Source organism: Ptychodera flava, chromosome 6 (genome assembly GCF_041260155.1).
Source record: "Ptychodera flava strain L36383 chromosome 6, AS_Pfla_20210202, whole genome shotgun sequence".
In the NCBI taxonomy this organism is placed as follows: Eukaryota; Metazoa; Hemichordata; class Enteropneusta; family Ptychoderidae; genus Ptychodera; species Ptychodera flava.
In genome coordinates, this window is record NC_091933.1 from 9,684,817 (window position 1) to 9,706,061 (window position 21,245).

At 35.7% G+C, this 21,245-nt stretch overlaps 1 protein-coding gene across 2 annotated transcripts in view; it reads right to left on the reverse strand.

Annotated features, from left to right (window-relative positions):
• Nucleotides 1–13,955: 13,955 nt before the first annotated feature.
• Nucleotides 13,956–21,245, reverse strand: part of LOC139134786 (bis(5'-adenosyl)-triphosphatase-like) — a 35,123-nt gene continuing 27,833 nt past the window's right edge. For both annotated transcript variants that reach the window (XM_070701844.1, XM_070701845.1), the window contains exon 6: nucleotides 13,956–15,303. In XM_070701844.1, coding sequence (XP_070557945.1) covers nucleotides 15,172–15,303 — 132 coding nt within the window. In that variant the 3' untranslated portion in view covers nucleotides 13,956–15,171. The remainder of the gene's footprint in view (nucleotides 15,304–21,245) is intronic.

Here is a 21,245-nt window from a genome sequence, read left to right on the forward strand (position 1 = left end):
TTTAGATTCACTGGTGAGAAAACCATCATGAACGGAAGGCTGGGCAGGGTTCATTTTGTCACTATATGTATCTACTGTAGGTGTGGTAAATTCCTTTAACCCCTTGAATGCTGTAATTTTCCCACCAAAATTTTAGTGCAACGTTTTACCAATATTTATGAATTTTTCTGTATTTGTATACATAATTTGGAGCAAATGGACATAGCATTTAATAAGCTACCGTTTTTGATCAAAATTTTGGCAAAAAGCTGACAAAATTTGACTGGGGTATATTTTGTGAGGGCGACAAAAATTGACTTTGGCGCTCAAAGGGCTAATAGGCAGCCAGCTATGGCAGGCGATAGAAATTGTCAGTTTCAATAATTTATTTGTAAAAGCACCATTCTTGACTCGTTTCCTACCAATCCACACTGCATGGCTCTGAAACCTCTACAATACAGCTTCCTCAATGTTTGAAAACCCTGCAGTTGACTGTTTTAGCGAATTGCACATTGTTTGGGTAGCAAAAATTATTTTCGTGACTGTACCAAGCTTTGAGAAAGGGATTTGACAAAAATCAGCCCTGCTGTACTGGCTCCCCCCATGCTTAGTTTTCTTTCACTGTGGTTGCCCAATGTCATTACTCCATTCATCACTTCATCCAGTGCAACTTTTTTTTCTTTCCTCAAAATGAACAAGAGGTTTGTGATCAGGAGTATAAATCTTGTAAAATATTAAGCCACTCTAATCATTAGAAAGTCTATTGACAATTCCAAAACAGAACACTACCACGGAGTGTAAATTAAAGTTCATGTGTATTACAAATAATGTCTATAGTCATTTCAACTATACAGACATCATACGTGAAATGCTCTGTCATATTACTTGTCGAAGTGTCACAGTTCGAAGGAGACAGTTTCTGGAAGTCCAATATGTATGCTACACACCTTAGTGTAAGACTCTTACATACCTGAAGAAAAGACGCTACAAACCTGCCTGGTTCTTGACAGGGTAATGTGGTTCTCGTGTTGCAAATAGCAAGTTCAGCTGTTACGGTAGAGTCGTATTAGGATGATAATTTTCTATTGATGGAAACAATGAAGTAAGTTTGAAGTTTTGTACATTTAATTGCGTGTAACTGCTGAATATTTCTCATGTAAAAGATACATTACGTCAAAGATAGGAGAGAGTTAGGAATTTCTAAGCTAAAACAGGCCAGCAACAGGTGACTTTAACTTACATGCATAATATTTCATCTTTACATATTTTTAACAAGTTTTTCCTGAGCTTATCAGCTGGAGGTATACTAATAAATTTAAATCGGGGAATTGTGGCTTACGCTGCATAATTTTTCCAGTTTCATTGAAATTTTGTAAATATTAAAACCTCAAAGTGATACTTTTAAAAAAAAAACTTTCATGTGTAAATACTCTTCATAATCTTCTACAACCCTTAACTTATTTTTCTTCTCCAAAGCAAAGATGTACACAGTGGAGATGAGAGTTTTTGAGTTATTTCTCGTTAGCTGTGCAATATAGGGATTTTGGTAAGTGTAGCAATTTACTGAACTGTAGCACAGAGGTATCCAAAATAGAGAGAGAGTAAGGAAAGATGATGTACATTCAATTTTCTTGAAGTTTTTTCCTTCATCAGGCCTACAATAAATGTTTCTTATGTGTCTTGTACACAGGTTTGGACATGTGTGTCAGAGTATCATTTCTAGCATGGATGACTGTGTGTGTAGACTATATATGTATGCACATGATTCTCGGTTTGGTGTAAGGAGATTTGAAACGGGTGTAGGGTAAAAAACATCAGATATCAATAGGTACTTCCAAACATAAACATGAGATTCTTCATAAATTGGTAGTTGCAGTGATCATGCACTATCTGATAACACTATTTTAAATTTGGATATATACCTTCCTTAACCGTTTGAGTGCTTTAATTTTTCCCACTAAAACTTTACTGCAACATTTTACAAATATTTAGGAATTTTTCTATAGTTTCAATTTTGGAGCCAATGGACATTACAATTCATTGGCTAATTTTTTGTCAAAATTTTGGCAAAAATCTGAAAATTTAAAATTGACTGGGATATATTCTAAAACGGCGACAAAAATTGACTTTTGCGCTCAAAGGGTTAAGAAAGCAAAACACACTCACAGTTATACACATTTATTGTCCATCAAGTCTCGGTCCCATATGGGTTTCTGGCTTTTCAGTATTTCTGAAACCTGTAATTCCATTTCTTCTCAATTTTCATCGGCAATAAAACACGGGGGCTAGGAGTATAGGCCTCCAAACATCAGCCAATGCCTTTCATCCTGTATGTCATACTGTTGGGCCAAACGTACATCAGTGTACCTGATAAAACTTGCTTCTCCTAGTTAAAGTCTCTCAGCCATCTGTATCATGCACAATACTGTCAGTACTGGCTAATGGAGCTTTACTCCCATTTCTTCTTTTGCTGACAAACATTTCTGTTTTTCAGTAACACTTCCAATACTACAATAGCTTTTATTCATCATCATAACCTTTACATTTAGATAATTATAATCTTTCACTTATTTAGAGATCTCCTTCAAACACTACTATACAGCTACTTCCACATTCAATCACCTGAAAACTTAGTGAGTCAATGAGATTGTGAAGCTTTCTCATTGATTTTCAAGGGTATCAACATTCCTCACACTTTACTAGAATGATCCCTCTGCTGACCATTACCAAAGGTGATAATACAGTTTAAAGCTTCTCATTGGTACACTTTGTCCAACATTTTTTTATTTTGTACCTAAATGCATAGCAGTGCCATTTACTCAGTCAATTTGAGTTCATCTGTAAGTCTTAAAGTTATCCTGTTGAGTTCATCTTTCACTACAGGGTCAAATTGACCAAAACCGTAGTGTGATCGAGGAATAACATACCCCATATGTTTTGCATCCTAGCAAAGACATAAACATTTGAAGGCTGTAAATATATAACATGATTTTGGGGGGGTCGATCAGCAATGACAAATTTATAATGTCAAGAAGGTGAAAACAGACCTCGAAGCTGGCTCAATACCACTTTTTACTGACTTTGCAGATGGCAAGTGGCAGGAAAAGAATTAATATCTGATATGAAGTTGTGTTAAAGTTGACAATTTTAACAAGTAATTTACGCTGATTATTGACCTGATACAGATTAATGTCCATGCATGTCTATATTCAATGTTAAATTTATAGGTTTTGGGTTCAAAGTTTTTGTAATATAGAAGGGCAAAACCAATCACATTCAAGAATGTTCAAATGATATGGCTTTCAGCTGTTAAACTCAATTTACAGACACATTTCACTATATAACTATACATGTGTTTGGTATATTATTTTGATCTTCTATCAGGACACCACTATAAAATTCATCACTGGGATATCTGTAGATTGCCTATAGATGTATAGTGACGATGTGCATAATATGGCTTGTGATCTCAGTCCAGTTATAATTTCTGGGTTTATTCACCAGGGTACACCAGTACTGATCAACATTAAATTTTTTTTCTAATGGAATGCTGATGGGAAGAGCTCCAAACCTTTGCCTTGTCTAGGACAATTACGAAACAAATTACATTTAATGGAAAACAGCATTCCGTTTCTTTTTTCCTTGAAATGTAAAAATTCCGCAAATGGTGAAATGCCTAACATACTTGTCAAACACGTTTTTAAGTACAATAGACTTAATTAACATTCTGTACATATTAACAATGAATTGACTAAATAATTTAAATGAAGTAATCATAAGTGCATGCCGTTCAATGCAAAGACAGTATATTGAACTAACAGTGTGATGAACAACCCACAACTGCCAAAAGTTTCCGGTATATCTCTTAGAAATGCTATCAACCTTATCATTATGTATGGAACTATTTGAACATAAAGATTTTGTGTGTTCCTTCTTTGTATTGTTGCTGTTAAAAAAATTACTTCGACATCAAATAATGAAAATTATGGACTTTTGAGGGAAATTGTTTACTGATAAACAAAGATTTGGCATGATGAACAAATTCTCAGAGCCCCATCAACTTTAATGCTCACCCATTTGTTTATTCCCAATGCAAACGGGAAAAAACGAAGGAACTTTAGTGATCTGTATAAAAGAATATTTTTCCAGGATCTTTCAGCAATCTGATGACCCAATGAGAAATACTCCCTGTGATGTTGTCTTTGTACAACAATTATTCAGATATCTGGCAAAGATGTGTCGAAGTCTTTGCACTACTGATAACTTCAACAGTATAAAACAACAATGGAATGATGTCCAGTCTTCCTGAATAATCACAATGTGTATGGTCTATTCTATTATCTGTGCCCATGGTGCTGTCAATATTTTAAAGCTTAAAGCAACTTAAAATATATACTTTGTGTCATAATTGGGTCACATACACACACATTTACATGTATATATACATGTTTATATATATCTATCTACATATCTATTTCTGTCTATCATATATATACCGGTATATATATATATATATATATATATATATATATATATATATATATATATATATATATATATATGTGTGTGTGTGTGTGTGTGTGTGTGTGTGTGTGTGTGTGTGTGTGTGTATATATATATATATATATATATATATATATATATATATATATATATATATATATCACATTCTATTCCATAGGAAAGTTAGTGACTGCAGATCTTTCGTCATTATGACCTCAGATACAAATGTTGTGATGTGCAAGGATAGCTGTGATTTAATCCTCTGAATGCATCAAAGTTCACAACAGTAATGGACTGACACTACACAGTGACAGCACAAATCAGAAGGACATGGTCTGTGTTCCCATGGTATTGTGTCTGAACTAAAACTTGTCTTCCAGGCAATCCACCTTGCATTGGCTCTGATGCAGTTAAAGACTGCAGTGGCATTCTTAACTTGAATATTTTATCATTAAGACACACCCCTTCATAAGAAATTCTCGGCCACAGTATCAGGCAGGCAGTCTTTCTAAAGCCACCATCAAGTGGCTCAGCCACAAGTCGTGTATATACCCACAGCTGTTGACAATTCATGACTCATTCTGAAATGCTTCAAGGATCAACTCCACTTTCACACATAATCAAGTTGCGGATATTGTTAAAAGAACAAGAGAATAGCACATAGTGCTTGCCTTGAAATCAATAAAACTCGTGAAATATTCAGATGAAGTGGTATCAAATTTCATACCTGAATTCATACAGGTATAAATCTTTCAGCCATTGAAAGCATTTCATGCAGCATAGTATAATGGAATGAAGAATATTTTTTATTGACTATTGTTTTTGAAATCAACAGACTAGGATGACACCGAAACCAGTACATTTTAACAAAATTTTAAAACATTTTGTATATCCTCTTGGGATATCATATGTTTGGCAATCGTTTGGCAATTCAACAATAAATTCTACATACACATCTGATGCATATACCGGTACTCGTATCTAAGATAACCTTCACCCATGTTTTACAGTCTAATAAAATGTTGAAAATCCAACCCTTCAATTGAGAAGGTCATCTCAGGTCGCAAGAGTATATGTGTATCAAAATATTCAATGAGATAATTTCATGTTTTCAAAGTAAATTTTTACAAATATTTCTGGTTACAAAATTGGAGGATGTTTTATTTTATGAACAATTGTATTGTACCCAATACTCAGGACCATTGGTAGCAAGCAGAAATGTACCAAAGAAACAAATTTATCTTAAACTGCAATAAGTTTACTTGCAAAATGATTCATTGATATTGAAGCTTTTACTTGGTTAAGTGCTAGCACACACACACAATCACAAAACTACACTGAGCGAGTCACCTCTAACGGCCAATTTCACAGGTATATAGCTTTTTACACAACATCAAAAATTGGCCATTTAGACATTAAAAAGTCAATTCCCAGGAGATGAGCCAGTCATGCAGCTGTCAGATATCCCATCCTTGCTTACGTCATGATATGAGATAATTGCCATGGTAACTTCGGGAAATCTCCATCTCCATGGAAACTGCTTGTCACTTTGTTCCCCTTCATTGAACTGATAGTGGCAGCTATTTGGTGTACACAATGGTATGCCTTCTGCTCAGACAGAGTGGGAAAACCTCCAAAGTCCTCAGTGTACTGTTATCATAGACTCATATGTGTCCTCAAAACACCAACATAATGACACAGCTAGCTCCTGCTCTTCCTTCTGCAAGACATATGCTGGTTATTTTTCCCTCTGTACAATACATACATACATACATACATTATACTTTCAAATCCTGTCAAATTTGAGGAGCGCGCAAAATTCTCAGCACCTCTGATGTTAAGGATGTGAGACACTGACATAATCTGCACTTCCACTTTACACTGTGCATGACACAGCACCAACAAAACCTACATGTTTTGATGTTTTAGGTTTACCTAATATCCAACCAGAAGTAAATTAAACTTTATCAGAACATTCACGGGGCGTAAACAGACTGCTCTAGATTAAGAATTAATCATGGTGAATAGAGATTTACACATCAACAGTTTGGGTTTCACATTCTTTAAATATTTATTATGAACACATTAAAATATTTGGTTTCATCCAATTTTAAAATTTAAGTCCCACATGGCGGGAATAATTCAGGATGGCATTAATTTGCATGTTGGTACAAATGAACCATCAGATTCAAAATTTTTCAGACTTTTCTCTTCGTATAATTTTCTTAAACATGCAGATTTTAGTATGACTATTATTATATTGATGGGGTTCCTATCAATGATAGCAATGACTGTCAAAAAGTTATGTTCAAACAGATCTAAATTCAAATTTTACATTTTTCAAACCAAAACCACTGACACCCAATCATAGAAAACTGGTAGCTCATATTTTATGCATGCAGTATGAACCTATATGCATTGATAAAATTTGCATGTTTGCACATTCCAGGATTTTTCTCAAGGTTATTCAAAAATTTTCTCAGAAACCAAGTATTGATTTCAAACTGTTCTCAGATTCCTGGGAGAACCCGGCTGAGCTCGGCATTTAGATTTTGTCACATCATGATGAACTTAATTTCCTCATTTCTATTTTGTAACTTTGTTTTGGTCTACAAGTCTTAGAAACTGCGTGGATGTTGCTTTGATTTGGCTTTCATTTTGGTTGACTGGGAAGAATCGACATCCAGATTTATGGAAATTCATATTTTCACATACATGTAGGCCCAATAAACGATTCCATCTGAAGCATTTTTGGATACCCTCTGATTAGATTTGCACAGTCCCCACTGACATAACTTCATTCAAATATTACAAGGATTTTAGGTCTCTGAACATCCATCTCATATGGACTGCATAGATTTACAATAGTACAGAACATTAATTGTACATCCTTTATACAGAAAACTGGACCGTTGAAACTCTAAATGCTGAAAGTCGCCCAATATTTGTAATTATGAATCACACTGATATACCATTCTTCTCTGGCAACAGAGTGTCTGTTGTCTAAAATTGGTTGCTTGGTTGTTTGGCCAAACATATATGGAAACTAACAATAACTGGCTTGTTGCTACATCTCAATCCCACAATTCAGTAATGGCGTTGTGTTTGCTTCATATATCAATTGCTATACAAGTTCTTTCCAACACAGCCTCATTTTAGTTCCAGTAAACCGATCCACTACACTGTCATAACTGCTTGTTGGCATTTTAATTATTATTATGGTAACCTTTGATTCAAGGAAGTTACGAGGACAACTCTACCACAGCTTTATACTACTCATAGTTCTATCAAAGCAGCAGCTGACTTCAAAGATTGAGGGCTACATTCTAGTTTATGGTCCACATTGCATTCTCCCAAGTCAATGACCTCCCTTACTGAAGAGAAGTGTTTTCTAATCATTGTTTCTCTAGAAAATCTTTGAATTGATAACAAAATTATTTTAATAGAGTTTTGATATCTCATATATTGATGTCGTATTTGTGTGCCATGATTACGTACATGCGCTCCCAAGAGGCATGTTCAAAGGTTGGAAGTACGCAATGAACGCATGAAGATAAGACAAAACAAACTGATAATTGATAAGAACCAGTTTAATTATATTAAATATCTCACATTGCAAAGTGTTCATGAACATGCGTGCATTCAACATTTCTGTCTTCTATATAACACCTGGCTATTGGGGATTCACTCGAACAGAAATTACATCTGAAAAGTGCTGGTCACTATTCTACCGATGTTTTAATGATCACTGATGGCACTATTGATGGGATATCAATTTTCATTTTGTTGGAATATAGTTTTTCATATTGTTGTTTTCTTGCAAAAGAGACCTTTTGTTGATGTTTCTCCTACGCCAACCTTGAGGCGTGTGCAAACCCCCTAGCACTGAATTTTGAAATAAATACACAGGTTGACTGAAAAATTTCCATATCTGCATCAATGGTAACAAAGTGAGCTGAGGCCGCGACAGAGTTCTCGGTTTCTACAGAGTGTCATTTCACTAATGAAGTTCTATAGGGCAGTAGAAGTAGATGTTTTCAGTGGTCAGACTTCGACGAATAGTACTGCTCACCATTTGGTACATTATCATATCGAACAAAACTGCATTGTCTTATCTGTTTATTGTTCAATTAACCCCTTGACTTCCAGTACCTGGAATACTGGAAATTTCCGGCGCCATAATGAATTGCCATAATACCTTGAGCATTGGAAAATTCTAGGTAGATCTAAACAGTATGTATGTTTGGGCACAGCGATTTATAAGGGGCGGACCATTTGATATCCTGGAGGTGGGGGGGGGGGGGGTCCTGGAATATTGATGAGATTGTGGTTTTTTTACCTGATCAATTGGACATTCTTTTTTTCTTACTCTCCCACATTTTTTGTGTCAAGCCTTCTCTGGCTGATTTTTTTTAATTGATATTTGCTGGAAATCTTTTTTTTCTCGAAAATCTTCCAGGACCCCCCTCCCCTGATTTTTTTGTTGTAAGAGGTATTTGAAAATAATATACGGTCTTGTAATAGCAGTACTATGATCCTTAGGACTACATAGCATATTTTTATCTTCCAAGCTGATTAGTTTTTGCAGTTGTAATGGAAACTTTACACAACAACTGTCTTGATATTTATTTTCGTATTGAAATCGTTATAGACAGTTCATTTAACGTGAACACATTACATTTGGCAATCTCATGGTTTTGTTCACTTTCAAAAGAGAGGATTAATTGTCTCCTTGAGACATAAATTAATAATTAATGAACAGGATCCCCCCCCCCAAAAAAAAAACAACCCCCAAAAAACAAAACAAAAACATAGGGCCAATGTCCCTGAAGCTACTATAGACATGGATACAAAATTAAGTATTTCCTGACTGTATGAAATTATCTCACCAAGGTCATCCTAGGGACCTGTGTACCAAATATTAAAGCTGTCTGACCAGTGGTTTTGAAAAAACAAGCGACTCAATAGTCGGCAGAGGTCCGCTGTGTTATGTAGAGAATAACATTTTGTGACACATGTATTGATGAAGAAGGTTGATATCTTTGATAGCTCATTTCAGGATGGCCTTACCAAAAATGGCAAAATTAGCTGCAAAAATACAAAATTGATGATTTCATCATAATTTCAATATATTACATTAAGATAAAGCCTAGGAACCTGTATACCAAATATCAAAGCTATCACTTGAGTAACTTTTGAGAAACAAATATTTTGACCAAACACGGCAAAAATTGACCCAAAAATACAAAAATTGAAGATTTCATCAAATTTCTCTATATCACACTAAGAGAACCCCTAGGAACCTGTATACCAAATATCAAAGGCATCAGACAAGTAGTTTTTGAGAAACACATTTTTTGACCAAAAATGGCAAAAATTGCACCAAAAATATAAAATTGTAGATTTCATCATATACTCAATATATCATATTTAGTTCGTCTGTAGGAACCTGTATACCAATTATCAAAGCTGTCAGACGAGCGGTTTTGATGAAATAAATTTTTGACCAAAAATGACAAAAAATTCCTTAAAAATACAGATTTGCATATTTCATCACAATTTGAACAAATCCAAGTTGGGTTATCCCTAGGGATCTGTATACCAAATATCAAAGCTGTCTGACCAGCGGTTATGAAGGAGAAGATTTTTACCAAAAACGCTTTTTTTGGCAGTAATTTGCATATTTTCAACAATATCAAAAAATTACAAAAACTGGTTTCTCAAAATCATATTTTGCATCTACACAACAAATATCAAATCAGTAAGTTCTGCTGTTCTCAAGATATTTGAGTGGACGGACGCCTCACAAACGGACATACATACATACATACATACAGACTGACGCCGGACAGATACCCATCCCAATAGCTTCTATAGACTATAGTCTATAGTAGCTAAAAAAACCTATGCTGTTGTGGCTTACCAACTGCATTTTAAGTTATATAAAAGGGTATAGGCACTGGTATAAATGAAATAATTCACCAGATAATTTATTGCACTCGGTTATTGAGCAAAGAATGTATTGGGTTGTAACGTATGTTCAGACATCATTACCTAGCAATGATTAGAAAGAATAAAAAGGATACAAGATGTTTAAAAGTACAAAATAGTCCGGAGGATCTCTAAATTTTTTGTGACTAGTTTTTTTATGGTTGACCAGAATCTTTACTCAATTTACTCACAACAATTTTGCCAAGGGTTTATAAAAATCAATACAACAACATGTCATAATTTGCACCGTATTTCATCCTGGGATTGGTGAAAAGGTCCTGGTGTGTAACACTGGATCTCTTAGTCTACACTGACCTATTGATTCAAAAGACATTTTATAAATGCATCACAGAAAGGAACAACAGCAGATTTTCCATGATGGAATATTCAAGAGTAAATTTCACAATTTAATATGGAAGCTCTTGCTGTGATCTTATTAAACACAAGTGATTTGTGAAATCAGTGGGAAAACTCAAATGACATCTGTGGAAGAACATTGAGATGTAATTTGTGCTGCATGGACAACTGATTGGTGTTTACCGTGACTGACTTTGATTGATCCGTGTCATCCATTTCCAGAGGTAATCACAGAAGAGCAATAAAGGTGTTCCGGGTTTCGTCCACTACATAACACCTATACGCTTGTATGATTTATATATTTATACTTGTCTCAGACTGGCAATGCTGTCTGATTTCATCCAATCTAGGGGTGTCATCAATTTTCTTGACTTATTTGGCAGTTTATGGCGCATGTCTTCCTGTGTTGGAGTCTCACAGACACTCTGATTTAGCGATGGGGGGAAACAGTGGCAGGATTAATTTTCCTGCACAGGAAGCCGAACAAAAAATCACCAGATTTCAGATTTCAGTTTTATTAGTTCTCAATGACCTGAGCACTTACGTCGACCAGAGCCTATTCAATGTGATCTCTTTTCCGTAAAATGATGGTACATATACTTACTTGATAATCATTCTGTCACCTTTATCTGAAAACATTTACTGGCGATTGTCTATTATATCGTACCAATTAAGATGTTTACCAATTGTAGTCAGTATTTATAGACTGGTAAGAGTAGATAACACAATTGGTATTGTAACATCTTCCACATTTTGATGGGCTCCTTTCACTGTGGGTGATTCCCAATTGTAGTGGCATTTATTCCTGTTTTTCAGCATTCTAAGACCTAAATATCTCACGGAAAAAACTAAAAATTATTGTACCATTGTTTTGTCTTGAATCACCGGCACCATGTCTTTTTGCTTTGTAACTGTGCTTTGCAATTTCTTTGTTTATTTTATTTTGCAATTTGACAGTGTTTTGTGATGTGTCTATGCTTTGTGGCCAATCTGTCACTGATATGAACATAATTTGCCTCCATTACCAGGCTTAATGCCATGACATTTGTTATGTGGAAACCAATCTTCTGAAAGCAACAGAAAACAAGACAATTCTATCAGTAATGTTTTTTTAATAAATACTTAAATGAGCAGATGACAGATACCGTGTTCTGGTAAGATTTAGCCAGATGAGTTCTTCATTTCAAATTTAGCTCAGTAATTTCATCATAGATTACAACTGGAAAAATATACTTTTCCTATATATATAATCTCCACCACCCACACACCGACAAACAGAGATAAAGCTCATTGTGGAGATGAACGTTTGATCCATTGCATCATTAACAAACACAGTGAAAAGTCATTAAAATTCAGTAAATTGTCTTCTAATGTCCAAAAATTGCCAACGGTGAACTTTGTGACCAGATACTGTATTTAATTTACTCATTTTTTATAACACTGTTATGATTTCATACCAAAGTGGTAAAATGATGAGCCCGCGGACAGCAACTCACACATAATTTAAACAGTTAAAAAACCAATGTAGACCACATGGAATTATGACAATTTGGTGTGTGCTGAAATGATGAATTTCTCTCGTAAAAGTAGAGACGGCTTGTGATGTGCACAATTGCCAATCCTGCTGTGCAATCCATCTTATGCTACGTTAACAGTTTAAAGCAGTGTGCTTTATTTTGCTGTGTAGTTTGATGGATGTCCTTTATAAATCTTATGAAAAATCTTACGTCTTACTCGCAAATACTTTATGTTGCTACAGGTAACATGGCAAAGACAGTATTTATATGTTTACACACTGTAGATTGAGTTTGCATATTAAAACTTCACCAATGTTTATCTGTGGCTGATATTTTGTACATAGACAACATTTGATTAACACTTATCAGTCTAATTGATTCTCTGGGCAAAACACAAGAAAGCTGGCATGATGGCACTTGGGCATTTCTGATTGATATTATAATTATTATCAATATTATTGTCTTTTATTTCAACTCAATACTGTTTAGCCTAAGGCTTTTGTCAAACAGTAACAAGCAATCAAAATTTTTACACCAAATACATTGATAAATAATGAGGAGAAAAACTTTAAAAAGAGGCCATTGTTAAATTACAAAAATGTAACACATACAAAAGTGAAAGGATAAAAGCAAACAAACAACAAACAAACAAAGCACACTTCACTTCATAGTGCAGGACCCCATGTTAACTATTCAAAGGAAGACATTCACAATTTCTTTTTAAATGACTGAAGAGAGATTCAATCTCACCAGGCAAACTATTGCACAGTTTAACGCCATTGATTATGCATAAAATTCCCTCTCAAAAATTAGGTTCTATGTGAAGGAATATGCAATTACATATACCTACATTCACGTGCCTGTGTAAACCTATGGGAGGAAGCGCCCTCAGATCCGTGCATTTTTTTTACGTATCACGCCCCGGCCCGGTGCCCAAATATGGGCAATCACGTGCATTTCTGAAGTAACTCAATTCTGGTTACTACGTGCGTTGCTATCCGCAAACGTTCCATTCGTACACAAAGCCAGCGCGAGATTTGGAAAACGTCTGCTCGCTCAGATCGTAGTTGCGCGTGGCGACAGTGTAGCCGCGCCGGTGACATCAGCTTATATTTCTAAATTCTGATGAAATCCTGTGTATACTAGGTGCGTGCCTGTTTAGGATAAATTTCAAGAAACTGACATTACGCCTTTGTCCTTCTTACGCCTCGATTTCAGCCTTGATCTCTGTTGGTCACGTAAAAGTACGGATGTTGCTTTGCGCGTTCTAGAATTCTGCAGGTAAACAAATGACATCATTATGTATGTCAATCCGCGACGGGAAGCGGCCATCGAATTTATGAAAAACTGACACAAATGGCGATAAATTTTTGATATCGCAGGCATTTTTATCTCCTAAACAATGCTGAATATTATGTAAAATACATATTTATCATTCCATAAGGTATATGATAAAACCTTTACGGCCCTGATACGGCTTTTGCGGCCCTTGGTCGTACGGCGTACGGGCCCTCGCACGCTCGGCCCCTTCGCCGTACGACCTCGGGCCGCCAAAGCCGTATCAGGGCCGTAAAGATGTAATTACTCTCTTGTTTGTGGCCTTGGTACTTTGCTGATGGATCTGTTGAACACTACAGTACATGGTCAGATAATCAGGGGCGGCTGGGTTGTTTTAAGTTTGACAGCTGTGAAGATGTTTCAATCAAAAGTAAATTTGAAATCTCAACAGAATGTCCCAAAAGAAATAGCAGCGTTGGATTCCACAAATCTCCTCCCTGTCAGGAAATTGCTCAACTGCATGGCTGTCACGCCGGACTTTCATCTGTCTAATTTGGGTCCGATAGAAATCTCAGGGATTATAAATGATCCATGCATGATTGGTGCTTACCATGATAAAGGCTACCTTAGAGAAATGTCTCTGCCATTATCTTCTGTTGATTCTAGTTTTTTTTTCTCCCTGACTCCAGATCTCTCCTCTCTGATGGGATGATGTATTTTATCTCTCTCATCCAAAGCATCAATTTTTTGTTGTCATGGTAACAAAAAGAGCGCACTGACGTCATGAAAATTGTGTAGTCGGCTATCATATGAATAGATCTGTGGCACGGAGCCCTCTCCATGTAGCCCATGACTCGGCAGAAAACCCCCCTTACAAAAATCATGACCACTCATTTGTATTATCAGGTTGTACATCTCCTTGGGAAAGAACTGTTTACCTGAAAATACATAATTCATTAGCTTCCATTTTGTGCACGATAAAATCTGCTCAAATTGTTGACTCATTCAAAATATTTTCAAATTTTTTTCATAGTTGTCATTTGACTTTTAATGTACACTTTTCTTATCAAATGATCCCATTTGTAAGAAGTCCTTGACACAGAATCTTTCTCCCTTTCTTCTTGATTTATATGTGTATCTTGCTCAGATTACAGTCTGGTGTATTCCCTTTAAATGTAGCGCATTCCCAGGCTGAGAAAATGTTTAAGTGATTGGTTTTCTGCGTGAGCCTGAATTAACAAAATTTTCATAAAACTTCCACAAAAACTCTTGTGGATGATACACATCATATAGCATATTTCACTAGTTTATTCACAGGCAATGCACTGGCAGTGCAGGATCGGAGTATTGATAAAAAACTTTAAAACATGTCGACTGACTGCACATCAACTCACCCCATCGATCATAAACTCTGTTTTTTTTCATGGTCTATTTATGGAATAATGGCCTAAAAAAGTTCCATTTGTGAATGATCACAAAAGACAGCAGAGCTGCTACATCAACGGCAATGTCTAGCTCACTGGGTATCTGGGCTTTACAGCTATCGCTAGCTGTTCAAACCATCAATGTGTTCTGTGTACTGTTCAGGAAACTGTGATCTCAAATCACCAGCTTCTGATGCCATGACTTCCTCTGCTCTCAAAGTCCTCTCATCCGGATTTTTGTCGTGCTTTTCTAACTGTGGAAACAAAAAAGAATAAAAAATTGCCAAAACACAGACAATGAGGCAAAGATAGGCATGCACACATACATAGACACAGATATCCATGAAATTTTGAATACATCCAGATCATAGACTGACCATTAATCTCAAGTTTTGTAAAAGACTGAAAATCTTTGCCAACATTATGAAATAGTTTGTTAATATTGAGTATTCATAGAAAGATATAGTTAATTTTTCATGAATGCAAAGCAAACAAGCAGTAGTGTGTTTAGTAGTTGTTGTATTATCCTACTCATCATCAAAACAATTTATCCCTAAAGCACCTGTAATTCAGTTAATTTCACGAAGTTTAAAGAGGATTTATCATCCTATAACTAGGTGACACACCTTTTCCATCACTTTGCATCACTTTATTTAATATATTTATAAATTCGCTCTTGGCAAAGGTCTGTCAAGTACACGTTAATTAAGTGTGTGGAATAGCAGACCTGACAAATTTCCAAGCTGGTCCGAATAATCCTGAGGATCTGTGACTCAACATGTATGTTTCTTTGTTTATCATCAAACCCTTTCACCACCATTATGCATTGATTTGGCCAAAACCCACTGCTATCAAAGGTGACTTTGGGCCTGTTTAATGGAATTTGGGGGTGAGCAGGTTAAATACCACTAGTTTCAACAGATAATTACCCAAAGGCAACAAAAGCATTATGCAAAATGCAAAGTGTTTCAATGCTGTTGTTCCTTTGCCTATTCTAGATTATACTATACTTACTCATACAAATCACCTTGTCTTGTACTTTATATTTATAACACATTTGCCTATTATAAACAAGTTGTGGGCACAGGTGCATCGCTGTGCCATTTTTAAGTTTAATCTCATCAGCAGTTACTGTAAAACACTTTGAATAAGCTGCAAAAGCTGTTTTTTTAGTGTTTTTAGATTTCCATTCTAATTGGCATGTTCTCTATTTAGCTAAACAAACATCCTAATCATAGTTAGCGGTAATATAGGGAAAAGTTTTAAATTAGTGGCATTGTAAAGTAGCAAATTGACATGCTTAGCTAAATTTGCTGAAAAGGGATGCCAGCTATTATTGAGATATTTTACAGTATATACAGTCCTTACAGACAGGTCTCTAATCAGGACACTTCATTATTAAGGACAGATTTATCAAACCAAAAGTTTCACTTTGAATACAATTTCACCTGTCTATTAAGGACACCTCTATATTAAGGACACCTTTTCCATTCCTGAAGGTGTCCTTGATAGACAGGTTTCACTGTATTACTACACACTCTCAACACTCTCAGCTACTTTTGAAGCACCACTTTAAACAGACACGAAGACAGATGTACAGACACAGATACTGATAATTCCAGTGAGACATGAAGTGGTATATGATATCATCAAGTCGCATGGACAAGTATGTATGATGGCTGACGGCATCTCAGGTGTTAACATGAACACTTCACAGGAAAGAGCTCAGTAGGAAATATTCATCACCAGCAAGGTTCAACAGTAAATAGAACACTTTCATTACTTGTCGAGCTAATTCTGCAAATTGGCAAATCATTGACAATTTGTCTGACAGTTCGCTGTCTGGATCTGTCACAGCTGGATTGATGGATTCTCATTGACTTGGCCAAGGAGTACGAACTGAATTCCTTTCAGAAACTTGGAGGCTTGCTGTAATTTCTCTGATAACCAGCCTAATTGTTTCTGATTGGAGTGAACCATACCAATTAACACAGAGTGATCATTACCGGCAAGGTCAGGCTGAAGCAATGTCTATACTTAACACTGCAGACATGTACGAAAAACAATCACTGAGTCATGTATCTGATGTATATACTAAATGAGTTTCAAATACATCCATGGAATATCTCACCAATATTAAAGTTACTGAGAGAGATTTAACAGAGCTTTTTATATATTATTCTCTGGGCATCATACTCTGGTGATGTACTTTTGATTTGTCTTTCAAGATCACTGATTCATAACAGTTACGTACAATTATATGTTCAAAGACGCATTGCAGAACAGTTGGGTATATTGTATGACCATATTTTCAAAATAATATTGATATTTCAGTTTGACCTGTCAGACATCTACACCTTATCAATAAATCAATCAATTCATAACTGTTTCAATTATCATTATCACTGCTGTTTTCTGGTCAAAATTCACTTTCAATTGATGTTCACTATTACTTTGCAAACCCATCTGTAACTCAATTTTTACACTCCTTCCAGCCTTCTGAGTAAGCCAGTGAACACAGCACATGGAACATACATATACTTGGTTAAAGAACGGCAAGATTGTGAGATTGTTTGTTTCTCCTTTGCTCTAAGTGTGGGGACTTTTGACATCATGCTGAACTTTTTAGCTTTGACGAGGACCAACAGAGATGAACCAAGCTTTTAGCCAGAGAAAATTTCTACTTGCAAACCAGCATGTGTGCTTTCACTCCACAGCTATCTTTGCAAGGTGTGTTTACACATCAAACACTCAGGAAGCCACTTTTCTAGTCTTGAATCAAATGTAAATGATGTTATATACAACCATTGGAACTACTTGCATCAAGAATAATGGTAGAGACACAGCTATACAGGGAAAATGTTATGTACAGAGAGTATAGGTAGCCAGGTACCTCCCATATCTTCCGGTATATCTATGTCAACACATTAACAAATGATAACGGAGGCAAGTAAATACCAAAGCTCTTTATCTCACCTGTCACTTAACATTTGCCTGATTTTGTTCCAAGTTCAAGTATCAAGTTCTACCTTGTCTAGTGTCACACATCTGGTGAAAATGTTAGTCATTTTCCCTAAAACCAGCATACTATGGGTTCAACATAAACATTTTAGCTATACACATTCACTGACTCTGGAATTCATAGTAACTGTGAAAATTTAAATCTGAATGGCCTCTTTAAGCAGCAAAATACCCACTGGGCTATACTATTTAAGGTACAATGTAGAGTGTGCCTCAGGGAGAGATAATGTATTCAGACTCAAATTTTAACAAGATTTTTCACTTTGGGGGCTCACTTCCAAGCTTGTGGAGTAAACAGATTTTCCAGCGCCTTATTCTTTTCAAAATTAAAAAAAAAAAAAATTTTCTTCATGGGGGTTTACAGCAGCGATATCAGCCATTTTGAATTTCAAATATCAGTAAATTTTTTCATAATGACTGCAGATTTTTTATTTGTGATTTCAAAAGGGAATGCTTTCAAGTTTCCTTGAGACAATTTTCAGCAAAAGTTTGTATTTTAATTTTGAGGTGTGTACTGCCTTAAGTTAAATCTCTCTTTAACATGTCTGACCCTGGTATATGTGTGTTAATTACCTGTGTGTTGTGAGAATGCAAACTCTTGGTGATTCCACACATAGTGAAACGTTTCTCTACTGTCTATGATAGTAATGTGGGTCTACTGTTACTTTAGGTAGGGGGGGAGGGGTGGGGGGATAAATCCCAGCCTTAAAATCCAAAATCAATAGTCTTGATGTTAGAAACTTACTGGTATTTATATTTGTGATCCCATCAAATAAGAGGGTTTGACATTTGTCATACGTTTTACATACTCATGTTTCTTTTGCACATGCTGCAAAGTCATCTCAGAAATGTTATAAGCTTTGCTTATTCAATTATATAATTATTTGATACTGCCTAACGATCACATCATAGTTGAGTAAAAAAATTATGTTTATCAAACCAAGGTTATTCAGAAACATAAGGTTTTTGTAGATGTCAAACAGCTTCATACAAAATATTAAGATCACATTGCAAATAGATAACCAGTAATTTTTGCATTTAACCGTAAAGTTATTAAAAGTGTTGTACCAAAATGTAGGAAGGTATTAAAAGCTTCACTGGATATAGAATATTTGTTTGGAAATTTTTTGAAGATTTTGAAATTACATTCACAGGAAAGGTAAAACAGGTATTATATTTGTTATCACCAATATCCTGATTGAAATAATTGAAGTCAATAAGGGATCCAGCTACAAACTGTGGTGATAAATGCAGGTATAAAGTGACAAGATTTCCTCCAAATTTCTCCTGGCAGCAATAAACGTCACACACACTTGGACTATATTTAGTAACAAACCTACGATAAAAATCACAATATGCAATATGGCACATATTACTTTATCAGGATCATTAGGAGTATTTTCCTTGACGTGACGAGAGCCAAGCTTTTTTCATTAGGAATGGGAAGATATCACTTCTGCAATTCCAATAAGCTGCCCAGCTTTGATGACAACACTACAAGAGGTTTTAGATATCAAAGTCTTCAATGGATTGTACGACACAGATAAAAATATGATACGCTATGAACTAATTGCATTTTGGTATACATTGCCACTTCTAGACGTGTGAAATTCTGCACCATTTCATATATTGCTCTCTGTTTCCATTAGAGAGTTTACAAAACATTTTAAACCCTCTCTTTGAGGGAATTTTTCATCCCATGAGTATTTATTTATATCACCATGACAAAATTACATCCTGTGTTATGTTTGCACTTCGTAATTGTCTCGTCGGTTAGTCATTGATGTCAGAAACAGCGTGTGAAAAACTACAAATCAGCATAAAGAAGATTTTCAGATTCCCTACTCAAACATTTACATGCATAGTTTTCAATGACCATTCTGGGCTTTTGAATTGTTCAATAATCAGAAATTTGGTATTCAGAAATTTGGTATGCAGTTATCTGAAGTGAAAGGAACACATTTAAAGCAGTTCGCTTCTCAAAAGTGAAAGACTTTTGCCAAAACTTTCCCTAGAGGAACATTAAACCATTCCTTTTGAAATCAAGAATTAAAAAATCAAGGGTCACCAAGCAAAATTTGGTACTGAAGAAACAAAGTACTCAATATTTGTAGACACTTGAAATTCATAATGGCTACTATCCCTGTGTTAACTCTATGGGGGAAAAAATAAATTTTCAATGTTTTTCATGAAAATACATCAGAGAACTTTCCTTACTCATCAAAGTGAGCCCCTGTCTGGCGGACGCGGTCCCGATTTGGACTGCACACGAAAAACGACCTTTTTTAACTATTTTCAGAAATCACCTCGATGCCGCTCTAAGCCTACCCGAATAACTCAATCACTAAAAGACTTCAAAAAAATTTGCTCTCGTGATGTCCCAAACCGTTAGTTTACCAGCGATTCATGGTCAAGGGTGCAGTGGCCAGTCATATCTTGCTAATGGCTGGCCACTGGACCCTTGACCATATATTGCTGGTAAACTAATGGTTTGGGGTGTCACGAGAGCAAATTTTTTTGCAGTCTGTGAGCGATTGAGTTATTTGGGTAGGCATAGAGCGGAATCGAGTTGATTTCAGGCAAAATAGTTAGAAAAGGTAGTTTTTCGGTCCAAATCGAGACCGAGTCTGCCAGATTTTCCTATGAGAGTCAGCAGGGCTGTGGTGGGAGGCCATATAATGCCAGGAACACACAGCATGGTACGGAGGGGTAATGCTACCCTAACTCATTTACAGTATAATCCTAAATGTTGTGAGAATCCTACATGTTGTGAGAATTAACATGTAGCAATGTAGAAATGAAGGAATTTCAAGACTGAAAATTCCAACAGTCAAATCCTGGGTCCAGTCACATTGTCTTATCACACAGAGTAAAATTACAGGAATCAATAGTCTGTATGCATATGGCCAGGAATGACAAATAAAGTGATTCAATTAACTGTTGAAATAAGCCATTGACCATCCATTGAATCTATGGTATGCCTAATTGGCAAGGCAATTGTCGCTCCTCTCAAACACTGACAACTTTGAAAGAACAGCTTTTGACAGCAGCTATTAATAAAGTTTATTTTCCACTTCAAAATTTCATGTAGATGAAATAGACATTCTGTTTGTTTGTTTATAAAAATCAAGCCAGTGCATTACAAAGTGATTTCTTTTCTTTCAGTCCAGTTACA